Raw genomic sequence first — 26205 nt, 5'->3', positions numbered from 1 at the left:
TCTTGGATGTAGAAAATCCTTTAAAAGTCTACTGAAAAACTATTGGAATGGATAAACATGTTCAGAAAGATTGTACAAGGTAAGATGACTATGTAAAAATCAACTTTATCTCTATACATTCATAATGCACTATCTCAAAATGACATTAGGAAAACAATTATTTACAATAGCATCAAAAACAATACAATTAAGAATAAAGTTAGCAAAAGAAGTGAAAAATGTATCCTCTGAAAACTATAAAACATTGTTGAAAATTTAAAGAAGTCCCAAGTAAGTGAAAAGATATCCCGTTTTTATCAATTGGAAGACTTAAAATTGTTAAGACGGCAATACTTTCAAACTGATACCAATCCAATGCAATCCCTTTCAAAATCCCAGCTGGCTACTGCAGAAATTGACAAGCTCATCCTAAAATTCATATGGAAATTCAAGGAACCTACCCAACAAAACCAAAACAATCCTGAAAAAGAACAAAACTGTAAGATGCACTTTCCAATTTTAAAACTTACTGTAAAGCTACAATAATCAAATAGTCTGGTGTTGGCATAAAGATAAGGCATACAGATCAATGCAACAGAACTGAGATGCAAGAAATAAACCACCATATTTATAGTCAATTGATTCTTGACAAGGGTACCAAGACAGTTAAATGGGGGAAGAATACTCTTTTCAACAAATGGTCCTGGAACTGGATATCCACATGCAAAAGCATAAAGGACTTCTACTTCATACCATATAATGAACTAACTCAAAATGGATCAAAGACCTAAATATAACTGCTAAAATATAAAGCTCTTAAAAAAAATACAGGAGTAAATCTTTGTGACTTTGGAATATGTAATGACACCAAAGCATAAGCAATGAAATAAAAGACCAATTATTTGTAATAGCTGAAAAGTAGGAACTCTAATGTCCATCAGCTGATGAATGGGTAAATAAAATATGATAGGGCCATACAACAGAATATTATTCAGCCACAGAAAGGAATGAAGTATGGATGCATGCTACAACATGGATGAACTTTAAAAATATTATGCCAGATGAAAGCAGCACAATATGCTAAGGAAATGTCCAGGATAGGCAAATCTACAGAGACATTGATTAGTGGTTGCCTAGGCTGGGGTGGGGAGTGGGGGAAATAGGTGGTACTGCTAACAGGCACAAGGGTTCCTTCCGGGGTGATGAAAATGTTATTAAAATTGATCGTGATGAAGGTTGCACAATTTTGTGAACATACGAAAAATTACTGAATTGTATGCTTTAAATAGAACTGTATGTGAACTATATCTCAATAGAGCTGTTATAAAAAATGTTAGTATTTGTATGACTACATTTGGGAAACTCTGGGTGCAACATAAGCAGGGGTGGTACAAAGAGAGCTGGAGCAGCAGCTTGGGGAACTGGGGACTATGAAGCTGCCCCTACCAGCAGGGACCACATAGCATGAAAATCAACAGGGGATGATGGGAGAGAAAAAGAGAGCAACAGGCACTCCCACACCACCCTTTGGGGCAGTTCTAAAATGCAGGGTGGGCCGGACCACCATGGGGCAGGGCCCAAACCAGGCCTCACCCCTGCCTGTTTTTGCTGTACTGCCAACTGTCAGGTCTTGGGGCTGCCCCACCCTGCAGGCAAGATTGCTCGGATGACAGAAACCACTGAGGTGGGGTGATGGGCTTTGAGGTTTAGAATGAGAACAAGACAGCTGTCGAGTTCTCCTCCTCCTGCTTCAGCTCTCCCTCTACTATGAGGACACTGAGGCCGAGAAAAAAGGAGGACTGTGCAAGGTCACATGGCCAATTAGGGCCAGAGCTGGGGCTAGCACACACTGACCTGGGAAGACAAAGGAGAGGATACAATAACAGACACGACAGAGCTGGAAAAGAAAATCAGACAGGAAGGAAGGGAGAGAGAGAAAAAGAATTCTCATTCTGTAATAAAATGAAAAACCATGTAGGAATGGAAATATAATCAAACAGTATTTCTGGGCTCTCTGTGATCATTTATACATCTTAATACTGTAGATGCTTTAAACATAATTTAAGTTAAAACAAAGCTCTTACTATATTGGGAGGTGGGGGCAGGGGTGGGAGGGGATGTTTTAAGAAAACAGAATCTTCATCCGTCACAGCAGGAAGTAAACAGACAATGTGTAGAAAAGATATACCAAGAAACAGCAGTGTAAGCATATCATATAGAGATATGGGGGCAACTACTGGAAGGAACCAGGAGTTAAAAGCAGCAGCCTCTGCAGGGACGTGGGAACTGAATGGATATTCTTCCTTATGAGCTTTCAATAGTACTTGATTTTTTAAAGCATGTATTGCTTTGATCAAAATTTTAAAATTTACTTCAAGAGACAACCCAAGGCCACCTTGCTAGCAGTTCAGACACCTGGCCAGGGCAAAGCACTGTCTCTAGGCAGTCTCTGTGGTTAAGTCCCTCGCTGTGGGTCTTCTGGGACCAGAGGCCCAGTCATCTGCACCTTCTCTCCACACAGGGATAATGTGGTCAGAGCAAAGAAGTCCAAGTCAGCCTCGACTTGCGCCTGTAGAGAGGGTGTATCCTCCTCTTTGCTTACAGCAAAGAGGATCCTGGTGGGCCTTCTCTGGTGCAGCTTGTCCCTGCAGAGCCGTTTTACTCTGCTACTTCCTGTGTCGTCAGGGTTGACGGGGCCTTTCCACTGACAACTCAACCAGGCAGATCCCTTCTCTTGAGAGGGGCAGGCTTGCCAGTTTGCTCCCTTGGGGCCTGTGACAGGCTGCCCCATGAGGGACACCATCGTGACTTAGATCTAGGGAGAGGAACTGCCTCTCAGAGGCACCTGCTCACACACAAAGGGAAGCCACTGCATCTGCTGTGGAAACAAAGGGCAAGACTTCAGACCACCAGATCAGAGCACGCTTCACTGATGTGAAATTGCAATCTAAATATGGTTCAGTCTGCAGAATGACTTATGCCCCAGCATCACATTTTTACTCACTCTAAAAAAGCAATTTCCTGGTCTGTAAAATAGGGAGGTTGACCTGGGCAGTGACTCTCAACTCCAACATCAAAGCTTCTGTTGTGAAGACTATTATAGGCAACATGTAGTAATGATGGTTCAAGCAGTGAGATTTGCAAATAAGGAGCTTATTGTGTGTGAGGAAGGGTTCATTCAAGTCCTGCCATGGAATCATTGCATGTTGCTTGGGGGGGAGCACATGGGGCAGAGCTAGTGATGGGATTGATTGCCTGTGGGTGTGATGTGTTGAGCATGTCAATACTATCCATTATATGTACTAAAAAAAAAAAAAAGCAAAACCAAAAACAGCTAGTTAAAAGATCACTGACTTGAATCTCTCTCAGTGTCCTTCCAATAGGAAAGCAAATGACTATGACTATGGATGGGACACTCCACCCAATGGACTTCCTGAAAGATCCCAACATGCACTATCTATTACTGTGGCCAGGCTGTTCAGGGTGCTGCAACCCTGCTCACAGGCATTCCTGCCTTTGCTCAAACCATCTGCACTCCCTGGTGAACTGTTCTGTTCGCTTCTCAAATCCTATCCTTGACCATAGTCATGGCCCAGTTCAAGAGAGGCTTCCTCCATGAAGGTTGGACCAGTCAAATGCCACCAGAAGCTTCTTTTCTCTGGATTCTAATAGCACTCCCAGTCTGGGGTCCATAATTCCTACTACATTATAAGCTACTTTATTTCACCAATTCTTGGGATCACCAAAAATGACAGTAATAGTCATCTTTGTTTTGAGTTGACACATAAAAAGTAGTACAGAGCTGGGACTATACTTGGCATTACTTGCTTAAGGGACACTTCATGAACGATTTGCTAAATGTATGAGCCAATGGCCAAAGTTCCTATCTTCTAGTTAAAAATACATTTCTTTAAATTTACAACATCATGGTCTTCTGAGGCACCATATCTAAACCAGCCTTACTGCTATATGAGTTTGAGGAGACTTATTTAGAAGATTCCTTTGTCAGACAGTTTCCACCTCAACTCATAAGAAGCAGGTCCCATTTCTCTTTCCCATATGAAGGTACACCATGCTTGCAGGTTGATGGCTGATCCCTACTTCAGAATTTTTTCTCATCATTCATACCTTGCTAAAATTGGTCTTAAGTCATCACATTTTAAAAGCACAAATCAAAACTCATTCTCAGGCATCCCTAAACTTAACACTGAGATATTGAGTGTTTTCTATGAGGATCAGCCCTACGCATTCTTTGATCTCAGCTGGGCCTTCAGTCAAGTTGGACAATCCTCTCATTCATCCCCAACTGATTTCTTATTCCACCCACAGAGGCAGCTGTTGCAAACCTCCGGAAGTCTCCTGAACTTTCCTAGCCCGTCCACCAACTTTACTTGCTGCAGAGGACCTCATTCCCTGCCTTATTTAGAAGATACGGACCACACAACATGGACATACTAAATATCCCTCCATTCCATGAAGAGACTGAAGTCCAAGAACCACTGCTCTAAGATGACCTAATGATGCTGTAAACACAAAATCAAAAGGCCTATTGATGAAGTCATCAGTGGGTCTTTCTCAGGCATCTCTCCAGAAGGTCATGTTTACTTTCCTCTCTCCTTGCACTCTAAGTCTATCAAAATGCCACTCAGTTAGAATGATCCGTCCAAGAAATTCTGCCTGAACCCCAAGTGCTGCCGTCTCAAGATAATTTCTTTAGAGAATTTGTACCCAAATCATTTTCTCCTCTGTTGCCAGGGCCCAAGAAGTATGGCCTGAATGGTCATGCTTTGAGGCATTATCACACACAGCCCTTGGCATAATGGCCATGGCTAGGCAGTCAGTACCCAAACTCTGTGTCTTGGGAGGCGTCCCACACCCACTGACTGAATTCTGAAGTGTCTTTGTACAGACAAGGACAACCAGGGGCCTTACAGAATCTGTGAATCACAAAGTGCCTTTCAGTTTCCCCTTGGCTCGGCAGTACAGAGAGGCCACAGATTTGTCTTCTTAAATTGACACACAATATATAATTAATAAATTGTCCCTTTAAGAATGGAAGGTAGCTATCCAAAAGAACCACACATTCAGGACCCTCCTTCTCTTGTTTCCATGGCCTTTTCTTCTCAGACTGGGATTTACAGACATTATCTCATCCATGGGCTCCTGTAGTGACAGGTAGGTAATAAGCTAGGCAAGCTGCTTTCCTTTGCCCAGTTTTTAAAGTCAGAAAGGTAGTGTCTGATTTAAAGGCACACCGCAAGTCAGGGGCATGTCCTGTGTCCTAAGTCCACTGCACTGCTCTGTCTGCCCGGGAAGTGAAGTGTGCCCTCGACATTTTTTTGGTTGGTTGCAAAATGCTGAATGCACACAGAGGAAGAGGTCCTTCCTGACCTCTGTTTGTGTGTTGAAATATAAGACCCATCTCTGGGTTTTTGCTCAGTGTATTCCCTCCTCCTTTTCTGCCTACTCAAGTTCTACCCAACTTCAGTGAGCTACTCAGTAGCACTTCCTACCCGAGGCCCTTACTGATACCTCATTTTACTGCTCTTCTGGCTACCTTTTGCAGGTAAACCTAGGGCTGGGTTTCTTGGTCACAGAGACCACTTCCCCTGGGAAAAACAAAATCCAGGAAGGCTCTAGCAGTAGAGGGGTTGGTAAGAGCTATAGGTTGACTACATGAGCCACATTCTTAATCACTATGTAATTAACACATTATAACAATACATATACAATAGTATAGTACCTGCTATGAGCTAAACACTATATTTAGCACTTTCATGTATCCCTCATTTAGTAAGCGCATCCAGTGAAGAACCAGGTCCTCCCCAACCTGTGCTGGCCTCCCTTGCCCCTGCCCAGCAGCCTGTTCCCCTCCCTTGCCCCACCTCCACTACTAAAGCAGGGCTCATCCTCTGAACCCTATACATGGCTCTGCTCCTCAGAACAAGACCAAAGGCCTTTTATAAAGACCACAGGAGGTGACTGATGTCTGGTTTCATTAATGACAAGTGAATAATTAATACTTGCCAGTAAAGAAACAGACTCATTGTTATGGTGGACACATGGAGGCTACAAAAGGCCATTTTGTGAAGCTCTTGGAACCCTGGGGCCAAAAGCAGCCAAAAGAAACCTCTCTGACAGCGGAGGCTGATCCTCAAACATAGGGACTGAGGCCTGGCGCGGTTTCCAGGAGTGCGGCTCCCAACGCTAATTAGCTTGTTGCCAGTTTGACTTGCTGGTCAGTGACAGCAGTGGAGGCCCACTGAATGCCTGAGGGGTCACAATTTATCAGAGGAGACATCTCATATTCTCTTGAGGCTCCTTTCCAGTTTTTAAATCCATACCCCGCTTTCTTCTTTAGGTCAGCCTCTGATACTGGGTAGTATACCCCACTCTTGGCCGAAAGCCTAAAGCAAGTTTTTCCTTTTCCATTTCCAGTAGGGACTTACAAGGCAGGCTTGGGTGCATATAGAATCAGTCAGAACTCGCCAGAAAACATAATGAAGAAGCTTAGTGAGCAGAGAGCTGATGCCCTAGCCAGGGGCTCAGGGTACAGAACCAGCCAGAGGCACGGGCTGTGCAAGCACCAGCACACTCTTCTGGTGGCATAGTAAGTGCCTGACAGAGGGCAGCCAGTCCCAGTAAGTCTATGGAAAAGTTTCACATCCCCCAAGTGGACACAGGGTGCTCCACAAATGCCTTTTAGGGACAGTAACCCCTGACCGGTTACATACACACACACACACAACCCCTGACCGGTTACATACATACATACACACACACACACACACACACAACCCCTGACCGGTTACACACACACACACAATTTTTTTTGCCCTCAGGGCCAAAGCTAGCTCTTGCGGCAAACAGAGCTGACAGCTGTTAGATACTGTCATTTCGAGAGCTGTTCCCTAAAACTGCTACCTAGTTCTCCACTCCCACTTCCAGCCCACTGCCTGAAATGCCACCATTGTCAAATATTTTGTTCGCCATTAAATTGCCTCACAGCCTCTGTTTCCCTTCTGGTCAAATGACTTCCAAAGCACCTGTTCTGCATCAAGTTAGAAATTCTTTTGTATTTAGTTCTTGAAGATAAATGCATTCGCTGGCTCCTTTCTTGAAAACAATGTTTGACACAGGAGAATGAGAGAAGCACAGGGCTCTACAGGGAAGAGGAGGTGGGCGGTGTCCAGGAGAGTCATAGAGAAAGGCGTAAGGTGGAGAAAATAGCCTTCAAGGCCTTCACAATCCTGCCCCAGGGGATGGACCTAGATTTTTGCCCTCCAATATATGTGATCTTCAGAGTTGCCAGCATGGCTTCCAACAGGGCCTGTACTCAAGAGTATAAGGTAAGACTCGCTGCCTTAAAGAGGACACACGTAGGAGGCGGAAAGGGGGGAGCATGTAAACCAGCACTGTCTTGATTTGCCCGTCAGGCCAGAACGACTGCCCAGCCTCCCTGCCCATGCCATGGGCACAGCACGAGGGAGCTGATCCATGCCACCTTCGTGGCCTGGCCTGAAGACGGGCTCCATCAGCCCTTGGAGACTGCTTCTGCTGTGCTGAGGAAACTAGGCAAGCAGAGGTCAAAGTCAGATCCCCTGGTCTGGTGAGGGCACTTGGGCAGCCCCAGCGTCCTTCCCTACCTGGTTCACATCAGGTGGGAAGAGAGCCATATCCAGTGGGACCTTGCTTCCTGCCCCCACCTCCACCCTGAACTGAGAGCACCCCCTTCCTGTTCTTTTTACGTAGGCGGTGTGTCCCCATCGAGGGGAGGGCTGTCCTGAAATGCAGAGGCCACAAAAAGCAGGTAGGCACCTTCCAGATTCTTCTGAGCTCAAGAAAACCCAACCTTTTGCTCGGGAGTCGGCCCACTCAGCCCCTTCCCTCCTCCTCCCTCCTCCTGCCAGCCGGGGGCAGGGCGACGCTCTTGCAGGCCAGAAGGCTTCAAAGCTGCTCGGACTCGCCTCCCCTCTCATTAGAGCCCCCACCCCGAAGCATCGCCACTTCGCCCCTCGCCCCACCTATCTCACATTAACTGCAGGGCGCTGGGTGTCTGACGCTGCTGCTGCTAGGCGGGCCCACGCGGCTCTCGCCGGCCCTAGGGGAGGAGATGGAGGCCGCGGCGGAGGCCGGCGCTCTGCAGTACCTGGGCGCCAGGATAACGCCACCTCCGGGCTTGCGGCCGCTGCAGGTCTCTGATGCTCCGGGTTAGCGCCGCTTCCTCTCCGGCCTGCGGCTTCGGCGCAGGCCGCGCACCTGCTGCTGCGGCCGCGGGGCCGGAGCTCAGCTGAATGTCGGCGCCTCCCCGCAGCGGGTCCGCGCCGCGGGGACCAGGGTGCGCCGGAGGGGGCGGGGGCCGCGCGGGGCCTCAGGCCCAGCCTCCGGGGGCCTTAGGGGGCCCCAGGCCGCGGTAGCCAGGACACCGAGCCGAGCGCCCCCCGCGGTCTAGGAATAGGGGCGCCGGCCCTTCGCGCACCCCCACGGCCGCGTCGCCGTCCCCAGCGGCATCCCGGTCACCGCGCCGGCCCCCCCGGCATCCCGGCCTGCGAGCGCAGCTTACCTGGGTCGGCGGCAGGTCCAGGGGAGCAGCCTGAGGATACCGCTGGGCCCCGCGCCGGGGCGCAGGATGCTCTGGCGGCCCCCGCGCCGCCGCCCGCCGCCCCCTGCCCCGCCCCCGGCCCCGCCCCGCCCCCCGCCGCGGCTCCGCCCCGGCCCCGGTGCCCGGCCCCCGGCTGCCGCGGCTGTCACACAAAGAGCAGGAAATGGCTACGGCGAGGGGCGCCCCGGGCGCCCCGCCACGCTGCTGGCGCCTCCCCGACCTGCAGCCCGGGCTCCCGCCCCAGGACATCCAACGTCCCTGCTCTGGGGATGGAGAAGGGAGAACTTGCCCCCAGCCTCATGCCTGGGAGCCACACCTGCAGCGCTGGGAGGACGGAAGCTTTGTGCTCCGTTCGCATCTGGTTGATCTCGCAGTATTTCCGATTGTTCATTTGTCTACCTGATGTTTATTTAGCACCTATTTTGCTCCGAGCACCGTGCCATGAGCTTAATCATTTAGGGGAAGAGACGGCATAAATTAACCTAGCTAAGGTCCAGTTACTGCTGGGATAAGTTCTGTGATGGAAAGAACCGGGTGAAGTGATACAGAAAACAAACCTAGTGTTGGGGAAGGGGCTTTCCACCAACTGAGTCTGGTCCCTACTATTGCTCTTCTGCTCAAAGACACCTTGTTGCACTCCATGTCAGTTCCTTGGAACCAAATCCCTGAAGCTGCCATTAAGCAGGGACCTGCCTCAACTTCATTCAGGAAGAAATGCCCAAAGGACAAAAAGGAAAATATATGGTCAGGAAGTCTTTTCTGGCAAAGCCCAAGAAGGAACTGAGAGAACAGGTGCCTTTCTCTTCAAGGCTTATCTGCCATTTAGAGCTCTCCAAAGTAACAGCTTTCACCGAGATGCAGCCCACCGGGCGTTCAGACCGAATGTTGAGACCCCTAATCAAGTGGCTTCACCACTGTTTCTGAGAAGCCACCATATCTATAATGTGGGGAATAATAATTGCCTTTCCTTCCTCTCTGGATAAATACGTAAAAGCATTTGAGACATTTTAAAGTGTAGGTAAAGGATAAAATCCTGTTAAAGGTAACCTTTCTGAAATGTTTGCCAAGGGCTCTCGGATTAATACTTAATCACCCCGCTATTCCTGTTAGCAGCTATTTGTAGAGGGGCCAAATTACTCAAGTCTCCGATAAAGGACTTGTGAAAGCCTTTGCCCTCGCTGATCTCACAGCATTTCCCAAGCACTCAGAATTCACGATCCTCTGTGGTTTGATGTTACATCATTCATTCTAATTTAAATTGCTATTTCAGGAATGATGACTTATATATAAATATATATACATACATTTCTGTCCATGATGCCACGTGAGAAAGCTGTGGGGGTGTTTGTGAAGGATGGCTTTAAAAACGGAACTGAAGCTTCTATCTTTTAATTTTTCTTTTTCTATTGTGATCTTTGGGATTTAGAGTGTTAGCAATTACAAATTTGGGACAATGAGAGACTGGATTTTCATTCCAAAAGGCACGTTATTTTGGATGTTGTAGATTTCTGGAAGACATATTTCTTCGTGTTGCTCCTTCCCTGTCTTTTCACCTTTTAGGAATGAGTTGCTTAAAAACATAAAAGACTATTACATACATATTTAGTTAGATCTTAGGCAAAAAAAAAGCCCCCCTGAACTCTGAATTCTATTTGCTTACAAGGGGAAGCAATATGGTCTTGTTGAAATCACTGTGTTGGTAATTCAGAGGCTTGCCTTTTGGTCCTAGTTTTGCAACTAAGTTTTCTTGGGCAAGTCACTTTGCCTGTTTCCCCATATACACAATGAGGTAAGCTGGATATACTCCAAGGTCCCTCTGCTTATGGAAAATTGCATAAGTTAAAACAAAGGGCGTGCTCCTGCCATGCTTAAAGCACTTCACCAGCTCCCCACTGTTCTCAGGATGGAGCCTGAACTCTAAGCCATTGTCTACGAAGGGAGATCTTCATGATCCGGCATATACCTCTCCTATTTCTTCTGCTGTGAGCAAGCTTGCTTTGCTTCAGCTAAAAGGAATCTTTAGCTTCCAAACTTGTTGTGTTCTTTCTTGCATTTGGTCTTTGCACAAGCTGAGCTTTTTGCTTGGAATGATCTATCCTCCTTTCCCTCCCCCTTCCACACTTTCCCTGTTTGACGCTTAACTTCTATTCATCCTTCCAGTATTTATTTATGAGACAGGGACCATGGGTTTAGGCAGAGTAGGGGTGAAGGCCTCCGGAAAAAAAGCAGAGCGAGATAATTACAGTCAAAACAATGTAACAATGTGCAAAGAAGTCCCTATTGAAACTCTGTGTTAAGCATTATGCAAAGTCAGAGTCACACTAATTCTCTAGGGTAAAGATACCAGACTAGGAATATAGACATCTTCAGTTAGATCAGTTAAAGCTCAAAACACCAGCAGCAACTTGGCCTGGAATGTTTGACTGTTCTGCAGATAAAGAAAAGTATCTCAGCATAACCCGTGACTTCACTGTATCAAATAGATTATGACACTGTAAAATTTGCCTTAGCCTGCTAAAAGGCCCAGCTTATTTTTAACTATACATATGTGCTGCTTTCCCTTCTCCAATCCTAATCAAGTAATCTGCAAAAGGCTAATTTGGTAAGCAATCCCAACTATAAACAGTCCAAGCAAATAGACAACAACCCAGCCCACCTTGGGGGCAGGGCAGGCGGTCTTACAAGTCTGTACCCCCATTCCTGAAAATCTTCAACTGTGCATAAAATCTCCTAGATAATGCACCACCACGGACTCTCTTGTCCCCTCCTGGCGTGAGCCAAGAGCTCTGTCCTCTCACTTTATCTCTAAATAAAAGCCCTTACCTTGCTCTCCTACCTCAAGTGTTTGCGAAGTTCATTGTTTGGCTCCATGAACAAGAACCCTGGCATCACTTGGTTGTTTCTTCATCCAAGATCTCTCCATGTCTGGATTAGGTTAGGGTTAGTCATCTTTCCTCCTCCATCATAACATTTGTTATGTGGTTTTATAATTGTTGACACACTTGGTACACACCACCATAAGAGCATAAAATCTAAGAGAGAAAGGATGTGTCTGTCTGGCTCCCCATTGCATCCTCAGAGACAGGTGTGTACTAGGAGTTCGGTAAAAATGGGTTAATGAATAATAAAAAATGAAACTTTAGCTTGCATGCTGCCAGTGAAATTTGCAGCCATCTGTCTACTGCCTTCAGGTATCCTTCATGTCCAATGCCAGGCTGCACTGTGAGCAATGAGAGGATCTCAGCCATCAGGAGAGAATGGCTTGCACTTGCAGAGCTGTGGTCCTCATGTTGTGGTTCAATGTGTGGCCCTGTTGCCTTGTTCTTAGAAAAGCTTCAAGTCACTTAGGACATCTCGGTATCCATTTAAAATCCGTCAGCAGACCCTGCTGTAGAGGAACCAATAGCACAATATCTGGAATGAGAATAATTGGTTCTGGAGAGAGAAAACATAAATACTAATATTAATAATAATAGGCAAAATGTTTTTAATCAGTAACCAATTTTAAAAAGAAAGAAGGAAAAAGGTATGGAATGGAGATAAAATGTGAATAATACAAAAAAAATCTTTATATGCTATGGGCTTGCTACATGTATTTAACATTTGTGTAAATAGCAGGAAAAGAGAAACTTAATGTTCAGTTATGCAATTTACGTTGTCCATTAGATAAACCCTGAGCACTTGCACAAAACTACTGCATTTTACAGATGAAATAACGGGCTGGGAAAGGGGAAGGGTTGCCCAAGGCTGACTGAATCCAGACCCAGCTCTTTCCACAGGAAACTGGGCTGTTTTTCCTTCTTTGGATCTGAAATAATTTGATAAAGGATATGTTTTAAAGTAATATATATTGGATGTCTGTTTAGGGCCAGGCTCTATGCAAAGTACTCTGCATAAATGGGCTCATTCCACCCTCACAAATTCCTAAGAAGTAGCCGTGTTATTTTATAGATGAAATATTGAGGACTATTTTGCTGTTGAAACATTGCAGCGACCTCCTGGGCCATTTTGAAATGCATTCCCTTCTCTGCTTTCTCTCTGATCATTTACCACAGCTTCTACAGAACTGGCCTCCCCTGAAGGTCAGATCTTTTACACCTAACTTAATAGCAAAAAACATTTCATCGTAATTTAAACAAATACTATTTGCAATAATGTTGGATAAAAACTGATAAGGAGGTCTGAGCATATTCCAAACAGCATTTGGAATACAATATCTTAGCCAAAGTACATGGGGTCAGTAAGGCTGTATTCTCAGAGGCTAGCTTAGGTGGCCCTACCCCACAGAATGGCTGGGAGTATGGAATTCGGGAACAGACAGATCTGGCTTCAAGACCCCACTTTGCCACTTTATAATTGTGGGACCATGAATGGTTTCCCTAATTTTCTGAACCTGTACTCCTCATCTGTAAAGTTGAGATGATCATAACTGTATGTATCTGTTGGGTTCTTGGAAGATTAAATGAATTAATAAATATAACACACTAAGCAGAGTCATAATAAGTGCTCAAAAGTGAGACCTATCATTATTTATTACTAACATAGTTTGAATTTTGGTGTGATCTCTAGAGGAATACAGGAACTGGAATAAAATCTGAGTTCTAATCTCATTGTGTTAAGTAGCTCTACTACCTCAGGCATGCTTTCTGTGGATCACTGCCCTTTTCTGTCAGGTGAGACCCCTCATCCCCACTCCCATCCCAAAACTGCTGTCGAGATCAAACATCATCTTAGATGGGAAAATGCTTTGAGATATACAAAACAGGACAGCAAATGCATGTTTGTATAGTTTTCTCCACTTATGGACACTTGCACTCAAAATCAGTCTACAAAATGAAAAGAATCAGAAACTCCTTAGTAGATCTAGATGGGTATAGAGGTGTTCTCACTGTGAAGGGTGAGTAATCAGAATCACTTGGTTCCTTCAACTAATTCTCCCATGATTGTGGCCAGCACCTGTTGGCTTGGGACTTCATTCCCAGTCCTAACATAAAAATAATGCAAGGGAAAAAGGAGGAATAAGGTGTGTTTTATGCATGCTGGTTTATCTGCCTGAAATGTCCTTCCAAACCCTCTCTCCTTGGGAGCTCCCATTTGTCCTTCAAGGCAAAGATCAAACACCACTTCCTCTGTGAAGCCCTCCTGGATCCCTTCAGTGTTTTCACTCTTTCTCTATACTCTCAATGAATTGTAACCACTGCTCCATCAGAAAACCATTGGCATTCACAGGTGATTCTCAATGGTAGTTTCATTCTGTAAAGTCACCATGAGCACTGCGTAAGTGAATGCTGGATGATGGATGGCTCCTAGGGGAAGGGTTAGGTTCCTGTGAACCTCTGGTCAGTGTTTTCCTCAACCAATCTATTCATAACCTTGTTTTAGGCAAAAAACTGTTCAAAAACACCTTAATATAGGTAGTATATTCACTAACATTGAACTCACAGTCAACAACATTACAACTCATGTCTGAATGAAACTTACCTAACACACATATTTTCCTTGTAAGACACGTTACAGCCTCTTGGGCTTAGGACCACTACAGAGCACTTCAGCTTTTTTGCTCAGGGGCCATTTTAAGCAGCAATATCACCAACAAAAGATACACAAGTGCAAAAAATGTGGCATTAGGTACAGCCCTAAAAAGATGCTTTTTTACAGCATGAGAGCTGAAGCAAGAAGGCATAGCATGGCCTTGTTTGACCTCACCTGGGAACACGCACAGAGGGCGATTCACATTTTTCACTGCTGTGTGCACGAGCATGTCATAGTGACTGTGGAAGATCTGCAAGAACTGATTTGGGGTTTCAAATAAATTTCAGGGACTGGGCATATTCGCAAGTATGGAATCTGCAGATGAGGATCAACTGTATCTGTGTATGTTTTGGACATTTTTACTCGCCCGAGGGCTTCTTGTTTGTACTGGAAGTCTTCTCTAGCTCTCCCAGACCTGTTCTGCCCTTTCACCCAGCCGTCTCCCTTGGGCACTGACCTCAGTGGACGACTCTATGAGCATCTCCTTACCCTCTGGCTTCCAGCTGGGTTTGGCCAACTGGAAGGGCCAGCCCTTGATGGGGGTGGGGGTGGGGTGAAGAGTGGAGTCGACACATTTATTCCTCTGCTTCCTCTTGTGATGCTGCCTTGGGCTTCCTCTCGTCCTTCGCTTAATGTCCTCTCCTTTCAAGACAACCTTCCCCATTGACTCTCAGCTCCTGCACTCAAGGGACCACGTCCCCTCCTCATCTCTTCAGGCCTAGGAGTGGCAACTACTCCTTGGTTATTATTTTCCTCAGAACCACTTTTAAACCTGACCAACACTGTTTTAAATGATCCTTTTGTAAATAAGCCCTCCTTGAATTATCTTGATTTGAGTGTGACATGTTTGGTCCCTAACTGATAAGATATTTCATGCACCTGAGAGAGTGCCAAGCAATAGCGGGTGAATAGTGACTATGTATGAAATAGATAAATGGTCTCTAACACCCCTTCTAACTATGTCTGTATGATTCTGAATCCCACAAGCTAACTACACATCACGATTTGGGGAGATTCTCAGTTATTGAACATGAGTGCGCGCGTGTGTGTGCGCACACACACACACACACACACATGCACACAGTGCTGCCACCAAGGGGTGGCTTTGGGAAGGGGGCATTGGTATACCAAATGTCCAGCACCTCCCTCAAGGCCACTGCAAATAAATACACAGCTGACGTTTGAACAACAGGGGATTGGGGGACTGATTTAACTACTGATAGCCTGCTGTTGACAGGAAGCCTCACAGAAAACAGTCGGTTAACAGGTATTTTGTATGTTACATTCATATGTTACATATATTATATACTGTATTCATACTATTAAATAAACTAGAGAAAAGTAAATGTTTTTTTTTTTCAAATTGTTTCAACTCTCCAAAAACTTTTCTGATTTATTTATTGAAAAAAGTCCATGTACAAGTGGACCCATGCAGTTCAAATCCATGTTGTTCAAGGGTCAACTGTTTACTTTAAATAAACACATGTGCTTTCTATGGGAATGCGGCTTCAACCTCAACCCTCTCTCTCTGATCAGATAGCCTTCCTGAGCCCGTCAGCTGGGGTACCTGCAGCTTCTTCTGCACATACTGATACACACAACCACCCATCTTGCTGACAGGGGTATGTTCTTTTCCTTCAGAATGGTGGCTTTGTGTGATTCGAGGGAGGGTAGCATCTGCAGGATAAATGCTCCAAGAAGCAGATCTGCTTTAGAAGTTTCCCATCTGAATCATTTGTTGGTGGGAGTCAAGCGCAGAGGTGATTCCCACAAAGAACTGTGTGGAAGCCACAGGCTTTCTCACCAATGCCTAAGGCTTCTCTGGTGCACAAACTGGCTCCTGCAGTGGATGTGGGCATTTGGTGAACTGAAAGGCAGAGGGAGAGCTCAACATACCAAAACTACAATAATCCAGTTTTTATTTCACCAGTATTCAAAGAAGGAAGGAAACAGCTATTCATTGCTGTCCAACTGTGACTGAAGTACTCTAAATCACAATTTCCACAAGTCACCCACATAGCAGATGACAGTGGATGGGATCTGGTACTAGGAACAAGACAAAAATAATCTCCAAATTGGTTTCTCTTCCACTAGCTTCACCTCTCTCAAATGCACTCCCCACTCTGCTGCCAGAAATATTTTTAAAAGCAAATACGATCTTTTCTCATTGCTCAATGACACCTTTCCTTTTTTTTTTACTACCAGATCCCATGGTTTTTTTCTTTTGTTTTTTTTTATTAAGGTATCATTGTATCACTGATATACAATCTTATGCTAAGGTTTCACATGAGCAACATTGTGGTTACTAGATTCCCCCCTATTATCAAGTCCCTACCACATACCCCATACAGTTACTCTCCAATAGCATAGTAAGATGCTATAGAGTCCCTACTTATCTTCTCTGTGCTATACTGCCTTCCCTGTGTTCCCCATTATGTGTTCTAATCATTATACCCCTTCCTTATTCCCCTTATCTCTCCCTTCTGACCCATCGCCCCTGGTCCCTTTCCCTTTGGTAACCTCTAGTCCATTCTTGGGTTCTATGAGTCTGCTGTTGTTTTGTTCCTTCAGTTTTTCCTTTGTTGTTATACACCACAGATGAGTGAAATCATTTGGTACTTGTCTTTCTCTGCCTGGCTTATTTCACTGAGCATAAAACCCTTTAGTTCCATCCATGTTGTTGCAAATGGTAGGATTTGTTTTCTTCTTATGGCTGAATAATATTCCACTGTGTATATGTACCTCTTCTTTATCCATTCATCTACTGAAGGACACTTAGGTTGCTTCCATATCTTGGCTATTGTAAATAGTGCTGTGATAAACATACAGGAGCATGTGTCTTTTTGAATCTGGGATCCTGTTTTCTTAGGGTAAATTCCTAGGAGTGGAATTCCTGGGTCAAATGGTATTTCTATTTTGAGTTTTTTGAGGAACCTCCATACTGCTTTCCATAATGGTTGAAGGACTAATTTACATTCCCACCAGCAGTGTAGGAGGGTTCCCCTTACTTTGCCTCCTCGCCACAGGCATTTGTTGTTGCCTATCTTTCCGATGTTGGCTATCCTTACTGGTGTGAGGTGATATCTCATTGTGGTTTTAATTTGCATTTCTCTGAAGATTAGTGATGTGGAGCATCTTTTCATGTGCCTGTTGGCCATCTGAATTTCTTCTTTGGAGAAGTGTCTGTTCAGATCCTCTGCCCATTTTTTAATTGGGTTATTTGCTTTTTGGTTATTGAGGCATGTGAGCTCTTTATATATTTTGGATGTCAACCCCTTATTGGATATGTCATTTATGAATATATTCACCAATACTGTAGGATGCCTTTTTTTAATATCTTTTTTTAATTTTTAATTTGTTTTTATTTTGGTATCATTAATCTACAATTACATGAGGAACATTATGTGTATTAGACTTTGCCCATCACCAAGTCCCCCCCATATACCCCATTATGGTCTCTGTTGTAGGATGCCTTTTTGTTCTGCTGATGGTGCCCTTTGCTCTACAGAAGCTTTTTAGTTTGATAGTCCCACTTGTTCATTTTTGCTTTTGTTTACCTTGCCTGGGGAGATATATTCATGAAAGAGTTGCTCATTTTTATATTCAAGAGAGTTTTTCCTATGTTTTCTTCTTAGAGTTTTATGTTATCATGACTTACATTCAAGTCTTTGATCCATTTCGAGTTTACTTTTATGTATAGAGTTAGACAATAATCCAGTTTCATTCTCTTACATGTAGCTGTCCAGTTTTGCTAACACCAGCTGTTGAAGAGGCTGTCATTTCCACATTGTATGTCCATGGCTCTTTTATCATATATTAATAGGCCATATATGTGTGGGTCTATATCTGGGCTCTCTATTCTGTTCCATTGGTCTATGGGTCTGTTCTTGTGCCAGTACCAAATTGTCTTGATTACTGTGGCTTTATAGTAGAGCTTGAAGTCGGGGAGCATAATCCCCCCAGCTTTATTCTTCCTTCTCACGATTGCTTTGGCTATTTGGGGTTTTTTGTGGTTCCATATGAATTTTAGAAGTATTTGTTCCAATTCCTTGAAGAACGCTGTCAGTATTTTGATAGGGATTGCACTGAATCTGTAGATTGCTTTAGGCAGGATAGCTATTTTGACAGTATTAATTCTTCCTACCCAAGAGCGTGGGATATATTTCCATTTATTAGTGTCCTCTTTAATTTCCCTCAAGAGTGTCTTGTAGTTTTCAGAGTACAGGTCTTTCACTTCCTTGGTTAGCTTTATTGTTAGGTATTTTATTCTTTTTGATGCAATTGTGAATGGAACTGTTTTCCTGATTTCTTTTTCTGCTAATTCATCATTACTGTATAGGAATGCAATAGATTTCTGTGTATTAATTTTGTATCCTGCAATGTTGCTGAATTCAGATATTAGTTCTAGTAGTTTTGGAGTGGATTCTTTAGGGGTTTTTTATGTACAATATCATTCAATGACATCTTTTCTATCTACATGTAGAGTTCCAATGTTTTGTCTTTTAAAATATGGTCTTTCCCTAGATTTACAACCTGTTTCAATTTGCTTATCTCTTACGTCATCCTCACCCTTGCTGAGACCACACACACACACACACACACACACACACACACACACACACACCACCTATGTTCCAGTGACAGTAAGCTGATAATAGCTTCCCTAATGCATTGTTTCCTCCATTCCTCCACCTGGGAAGTATTTCTCTTATTTCTGGCCACTTCCTTGCCTAAAAATGGTCATAATTCATCTTTAAAACTGAGTCAGACATTATGTCCTCTGTAACAGTGCTTTCCAAGCGTTAATATGCTTATGATTACCAGTGGATCTTGTTAAAATGCACATTCTTGTTGAGTGGATCACAGGATGATGCTGAAGAACTTGCATTTCTTACAAGTTGGTCATGCTACTCTTACTTGCCCAGGGCCCCCACTTTGAGTAGCAAGATTCTAGGAACTTTCCCCTGATATCACCCTTCCCCCAAAGACTGCATCACTTTTTCTGAACTCTTCTCTTCTTTGACCATATTTCCGTTGTTGCTCCAATTGCTGTATTACAATTTTACTTGTTCATATGTCTGTCTTCCCCACCATACTTGGAGTTTCTTAAAAGTAAGACTGTCTTTTTCACCTTTGTTTTGGCAGCACTGAGCACAGTGTATCACAGGAACACAGAAAGCAATGGATATTTACTTGTTGAACAAATGTTGAAGGATATATAGTATTTATTTGTCTGTAGAACATGAGCCCATGTAACTACTTTTATTTAAGGAAAATTTTTGGTTGTTTGACATTTGGGTAGTATCATATGGAACCCAAGCCCTGCACCCATGTTTACTAAAACCTACGGGTTTATTTGCTAGATCCAACCTTTAACAATGTGTGTTTTACAAAGAGCAGGAGGTATCTGTAACTTTTTTATTGTGAACCATAGCAATGACTGTACACTAATAAATATTCAATCTATCTAAATATAAATACATAGTTTCAAAAAGTACAAAATGCAAGATAATAAAATGCATCTAGAACCAAAGCCTTGTATAAGGGGATTCCCTGTGAACACATGGCACTATTTTTAAAATTTGAGAGGAAAAAAAAAGGCAGGAAGCCCATTTCACAGGATAAAACAGTGGGAGGTGAATTATTGAAATATTCAGTTAAGGCCCCAGTGAATCTGATTGAGAACAAAATAATACTATGCAAGAGGGAATTTTCTAACTAGACCATAGAAATCAGTCAATTCCAATGTTTTCCTTCTCGGCTGGATGTTCCAGAAATCATCTGTAATTAAGGGTTCCAAAAGACAATGTACAAAATGCCAAAAAGTAAATAGGGGTGAATTAGGATAAGTTGAGTAAGCTTATCTTCTAAGTGATAGACTTTTATCTTGAGGATCCCAGTGTCACAATAATTACAGTTAAAAGTTACTCATCTGACTCTCCAGCTAGTTAAAATATCGTAAGATTTAGAGCTAATTTACAACACTATCCAATAATCTCTAAGGGTTTTATCTGAGCACTGTAGGAACATTAAATCTCTGTTACATCAGGGAATACCGTTCCCCAAAAAGTGTCCAAGAAGACGGCAGCTGGCTCCAGTTGGAACGATAATTAAAAGAAGTGTTTACGCTCCTGCAGGAGAATCTTTTTACAGCTGCTTTGAAGCTCATCTATAAATGGCTTTGGGCAACATGACTCTGGTGAAGTGGGTGAATCAAAGGGTTAATTAACTGAGTAACTCCAAAGTGATTACTCTGAAAAGGTGAGGATATACAGGAGGAAAGGGAAAATCCTAGTCCAAGTTGGAGGGCTATGCCGCCAGCCAGAGCGGCCTATGAGGGGGAAACATCACCTGCTGGTGGTGCTATGTAGACTTCTTTATTGGCAGAAGCCTCCTGCTTACCTCCCTTTCCCATTTATCTTCTCTGCAATCCCTTTCATCCCCAATAGGAGACAGTGTTGAATGGGAATAAAGAAAACATGCCCTGGAGTCAGATGTAGGATAGAATCTGTCTCTATACTTCCCTTGGGGTAGTTCCATTATTGGTAAAATGGGAACAATAATACTATCTCACAGGGTTGGTGTGAACTCAGGGTGAATAAAGTGAGATTCTGCAGGTAAGGCCGATAGTGCAGCACATAGTCACTTTGCTTATTTAAGTGCTCAGTCATCAGTAGGCAACTGTGTACATCTTGAAAGTACCCCACTCAGTGCCTAACTCAGTTTCCATCCAGATGGTTTGAGAAAGAACAGAACCCTGTTCCTCAAATAGAATGTGGGGAGACTCGAAGTCTTAACCTTAAAGTTGCAAATTTCTAGGGCCAAAAAAGCTTCAATTTTTCTGCAGGGCCACACTGTCTGACACAATGCTGCCCTCTGTTGACGAGGGTGAAAAGTGCAGTGAGGGGACTGATTCCGGGAAGCCAGAAAAAAGGGTGATGGAGTCCTCAGGGTCGGTGTTCTGAAGCCATCATTTCCTCCTAGGACACCTACAGAAGCGAGCTGTGCAGAAGGGGAGGCATGGAGATCTTCCTGGCGTGGTGCTCAAAAAAAAAGTGAACATCGGAATGATAACCGCCTGAAGCCTTTCTCTGTACCAGCTGGTTCTCATCATCAGTTGCCCGCTTTCTGCCCAGATAAAGAACGCTCAGTGCTCCAACTGTGGGATCAGAACCGTTCACCCCAGTCCATCGTGCTCCCTTCAAAGAGAGAGGTGGCAGGGTACCGTGCGAGTAACACGCCATAAAGGTGCTTTTCAGAACACCAGGCCTCTAATGTGAACGCAGCTGCTCCACTGTCCTCTGGGGCAGGAGGCAGGGGCCCACAGCACCACCACAGCAGAGCAGAGTCTTTCTGATTGGAATGAACTCACCAGCCCTTCCCCCTGTTCCTCTCGCCCATATCCAGGGTTCTGTGTTGTTGGGTCAAATAAAAAGCTCCTTGACCACAAACTTTAGACCCATGTTTAAAATAAAAATAAAAATAACACTGCAGGGTCCTCCCCTGTCTCTCCATTTCTCTAAGAAGTGCAAGAAATGTTGCCTGAAAACTGTCGGATTGAGGTCTGTGCAGCACCCAAGACAAGGGGCTGGAGGAAGGGTAGAGACATCGCTGCTGCTCTGGTCTGGCTCCCAGCTCAGTGCTAGAGCCTGCTGCCTGTGGCCCGGGGCCAGCTTCTGCCGTGGTGCTGCCTCCATGGCACTCAGAGACTAGTGCCACAGGCCATTGCCTTTGGGGAGTCCTGGGCTGATAGCAGCTTTTAATGCTCTGTAGAGGGAGGATTTCCTTTCCCCATTCAGGCTCTGCAGTCTGAGGCCTGGCACTGAGTCTCCGCTAAAGTCCTGATTCTGCAATTTCAGCCAGTTGATTCAAAAGTCTGGAGAAAGGTGGCCGGTCTTCTGGTTTCTAGAGAAGGAAGAAAAGAACTCTGAGTTCCTTGTACTTGTGTGTCATAGCTAAACCCAGAACAAACCAGAGTTAATAGCAATACCCTCTGCTGTTCATTAAAGATGCTTCCATACTTATTGCATCTGAAGCATGATGTCTAAGTTGTTAACAGCAGGTATTCTGGAATCACATGGCCTACTTTTGAATCTCAACTTTTCCATCATTACCTGTGAGACCTTGAGCTTATTACTTAACCTCTTTGAACCTCAGTTTTATCATCTATGAAATGGGGACAATAATAGTATCTAATAAGACTGCTGTGACAATTAAATAAAATCATATATAAAAATTCATCATAAAATAAGTGCTAAATAACACCTAAAATAAAATATTTAGGTATAAATCTCACAAAATATGTATAGGATCAATATTAGGAAAAACATAAAATTCTAAAGAAAGAAATCAAAGATCTAAATAAATGGAGAAATATTCCATGTTCACGAATAGGAAGACTTCATATTGCTAAGAAGTCATTTCTTCTCAACTGGATCCATAGATTCAACACAATCACAATCAGAATCCCAGCATGTTATTTTGTAGATTTTGACAAATTGACTAAAGTTTATTGAAAAGGCCAAAGACTTAGGGTAGCCAAAATAATACTGAAGAAGAACAAAGTTGGAAGACTGACACTACCTGACTTTAAGACTTAACTAAAGCTGCAGTAGTCGAGACAGTGTGGTATTGGTGAAAGAATAGACAAATAGATCAATGGAACAGAGTTGACAGCCCAGAAATAGACCTACATGGATACAGTCAACTGATCTTTGACAAAAGAGCAAAGGCAATTTAATGGAGAAAGGGAAATATTTTTAACAAATGATGCTGGACATCATTGGACATCCACATGCAATACAATGACTCTAGAAACAGACTTTACATCCTTCACAACAATTAACTGAGAATGGATCATAGACCTAAATGTAAAATGCAAAAATTATAAAACTTCTAGAAGATAACATAGAAGAAAACTTGAGTTTAGCAATGATCTTTTAGACAGAACAACAAAAGCACAATTCATGAAAGAAAAAAATTGATGTTGAACTTTGTTAAAATTACAAACCTCTATTCTGTAAAAGACATTGTTAAAAGAATGAAAAAAAGCCATAGGCTGGGAGAAAATATTTTCAAAACACATATTTTATAAAAAGCTTATATTCAAAATATATAAATACCTCTTCAAGCTTAAAGCAAGAAAAGAGCCCAATTAAAAAATGGGCAGATCTAAATAGACACCTTATCAAAGAAAGCACACAAATGACAAATAAGCATATTAAAGGATGCTTAACATCATATGTCATTAGGGAATTACTAATTAAAACAAGAAGATACTACTATATACTCATTAGAATGGCTAAAATCCAAAACACTAATAACACCAAATGTTGGAGGAGCAACATGAACTCTCATTGCTGGTGAGTGTGCAAACTGTACAACAACCGCTAAGGAAGACCGCTTGGCAGTTTCTTACAAAGCTAGACAGTGCTATCTTATGATCCAGCAATCACACGCCTAGATATTTACCCAATTGAGCTGAAAATTTATGTCCACACAAAAACCTGCACACAAATATTTATAGAAGGTTTATTCATAATTGCCCTAAACTGGAAGCAATCAAGGTAGTCTTCAGTACGTGAATGGATGAAAAACGGTGGCACACCCAGACAATGAATTATTCGGTGATAAAAAGAAATGTGCTATGAAGCCATGAAAAGACATGAGGGAATCTTAAATGCTTACTGCTAAATGAAAGAAGCCAATCTGAGAAGGCTACATACTACATGATCCCAACAATATGACATTCCGGAAAAGGCAAAACTTGGATAATTAAAAGATTGATAGTTGCCAGGGATTTGAGAAAGGAAGAAGGGATAAATAGGTGAAGCACAGTGGATTTTAGGGTAGTGAAGTTATTTCCTATGTAATTTTATTTTAATGGTAGATTCATGAAATTATACATTTGCAAAACTTATACAACTGTACAACACAAAGAATGAACCTATAGGCTTTAGTTAATAATAATGTATCGATTTATTATAACAAATGTATCATACTAACACAATTTGTCATTAATAGGAGGAGGGTATATGGGAACTCTGTGTACTATTTGTGCAATTTTTCTATAAATCTTAAACTTGTAAACAATAATGTCTATTAATTAAAAAAAACAATGAAAGACGTTAAAAAAAAGTGCTACATAATGTCAGCTCTCCTAATTATTATAGTATATAATCCTGTGAACTGAATTTGTTTGTTGGCCCTTCTTTATGTCTTTATTGTTTGTTTGTGCCTGATTATAAGAGCTCTATGAACATACGGATCAAGCATGATTTAATTCTCTTACCAGTAAGAAAAAGGAGATGCAGATAATTGTCCAAGATTAATGACTGAGAAATGGTAAAGTTGAGACAAAGTCCAAGTATCCTATATTTTCTCAGTCCTAGCTTGTTACCCTTCAACAAAACCCATCTAAGACTCATCATGCTGATACTGCTTAAGGCACAGCCTGCAACCCAGGCATGAGACGTGCAGAGTGATTGGCTACCCGCTCAGAATTGTTGAACGAATGAAATGAACTTAAGTCATTTTAATATTTTCACAGCACAAGTGGATTCCCATTCACCAACTTACAGAACTAATTTCCTGTATACCTAATGGTTTTATGATGTTACAGGTGTACCTTTTCCTCAGAAAATTGACATCTTGACAAAGGCCTTCCCCCTTCTTCCTCTCTCACAGTATGTTGATGGTTTGTGACCTTATATTGCAAGTCAGATAATATTTAAGGTCACTGCCAACTCTTTTAGGGCTGGGGGGCCTCTTTAGTTAATAGATGCTCAAAGTCACTTTCTTGTTAATCTTTTACTCAACTCTGCTGCCCATCCTCCTAAGAGGGTCCCTTTCTGTAGGGAAGAGGGCAGACCCTGACATTGTAGATTATAATGCAGGGGGAAACCATTTCCTTCACTGACCTCTTTCCAGCAATAATTCATGATCTGGTAGAGATGTGAGGAGGCCAGCCGTGGCTTGTATAAACGAAATCCAGTAGTAATGTCTTCCACCACCTCCGAGTTGCTTCGGTTTTCATATGGGATTTTGCCTTCGCTGAAGACTTCCCACATCAGCACACCTACAAGAAGTGGTGAGTGCAGCACAGATAGTGAGTGATAAAGTTTACAAATAGCAAACAAACAAACCTACATCTCGGAACCACAGACTCCTTGACATTAAGATCCAAGTTCCTACCTTCAGGAAGTCCAATAGCAAGCCATCTGAGGCTCATTAGGTCTGTACTATTTCTAAAGAGCAGAGATTTCCCAATCTTCCTAGTGGTAAAGAATTTTCAAGCTCAGCCCTTTGTTATATTTAACTCAAATGTTACTACTAAAAGTTGCAGAGGGCATAAAACTCAAATGTCTACACATATTGTAAGTGGATGAGGTGCACCTCATAAGGGGACTGCAGACAACTTGAGGGCAAAAGTTCTGTCTTAAGGAAACAGATGCGATTTAGCTCCACCCAGCTAGGGTTCATGGGTTGAGGCTGGCATCATGGGAATGAGGGCTCAGGATTGCCGCATTTTCTGATTTTTAAAAAGATGTCATAAATTGAGGGTTTCAAAATACAAACTCAATTTGATTTTTAAAAATACTGAGTAGACCAAGAAAAATGCATCATCAGGTTGTTTATTTTTAACCTTTGATTTAATCCCTTTTGCTTTTCTGCCCTCAGTAAAAATGTCACACCCAACTTTGATTAATGTGTTAATATTTTCATAAAATGTCAGAGTGGGAACAGAGCTTGCAGATCACCTAACCCACTGTCTTCAAAGCATATTCCAGAGGCCCTTAGGGCAGAGTTTTCCAAAGGATGACCCCAAAATGCCTGAATAAAAATCACTCCAGAAGGTTGTTCAAATGAAAGATATTTGGCCTCAGTCCAGACCACTGGATCAGAATTTCTAAGGGGTCTTCAGAGGTGCCTTGGGAGTTTTGGAAATCCAGAACCTGACTGTAATTAAGACTGTTTAGCACCCCAGCATACTAGGATTTTTAGTGAGATTTCTTTGAAAAATGAGTCTGCTGCTCAAAGCTGGTTTGAAAACAATTGCTTTCATGCAAACCTTGCGATGTATTGAGGAGAAA

At 43.0% G+C, this 26205-nt stretch overlaps 2 protein-coding genes across 4 annotated transcripts in view; both read right to left on the bottom strand.

The window, feature by feature from the left end:
* CYFIP2 (cytoplasmic FMR1 interacting protein 2) overlaps positions 1-8652 on the bottom strand; it is a 117266-nt gene extending 108614 nt beyond the window's left edge. For 2 of the 3 annotated variants that reach the window (XM_037025120.2, XM_037025121.2), the window contains exon 1: positions 8543-8652. The gene's annotated coding sequence lies outside the window, so the exon portion shown is untranslated. Of the gene's footprint in view, positions 1-8128; positions 8257-8542 lie in introns of those variants that run through there. The other variant, XM_017677272.3, reaches the window with a different exon arrangement.
* Positions 8653-19517: 10865 nt separating this feature from the next.
* ITK (IL2 inducible T cell kinase) overlaps positions 19518-26205 on the bottom strand; it is a 67405-nt gene continuing 60717 nt past the window's right edge. Inside the window, exons 16-17 of the mRNA XM_017644701.3 lie at positions 25033-25190; positions 19518-22018 (exon numbers count right to left, since the gene is read on the bottom strand). Coding sequence (XP_017500190.1) covers positions 21947-22018; positions 25033-25190 — 230 coding nt within the window. The 3' untranslated portion in view covers positions 19518-21946. The remainder of the gene's footprint in view (positions 22019-25032; positions 25191-26205) is intronic.

This window comes from Manis javanica, chromosome 1, assembly GCF_040802235.1.
Source record: "Manis javanica isolate MJ-LG chromosome 1, MJ_LKY, whole genome shotgun sequence".
In the NCBI taxonomy this organism is placed as follows: Eukaryota; Metazoa; Chordata; class Mammalia; order Pholidota; family Manidae; genus Manis; species Manis javanica.
Note: the sequence above shows the minus strand (reverse complement) of the source record. Positions and strands in the feature narration are given on the sequence as shown.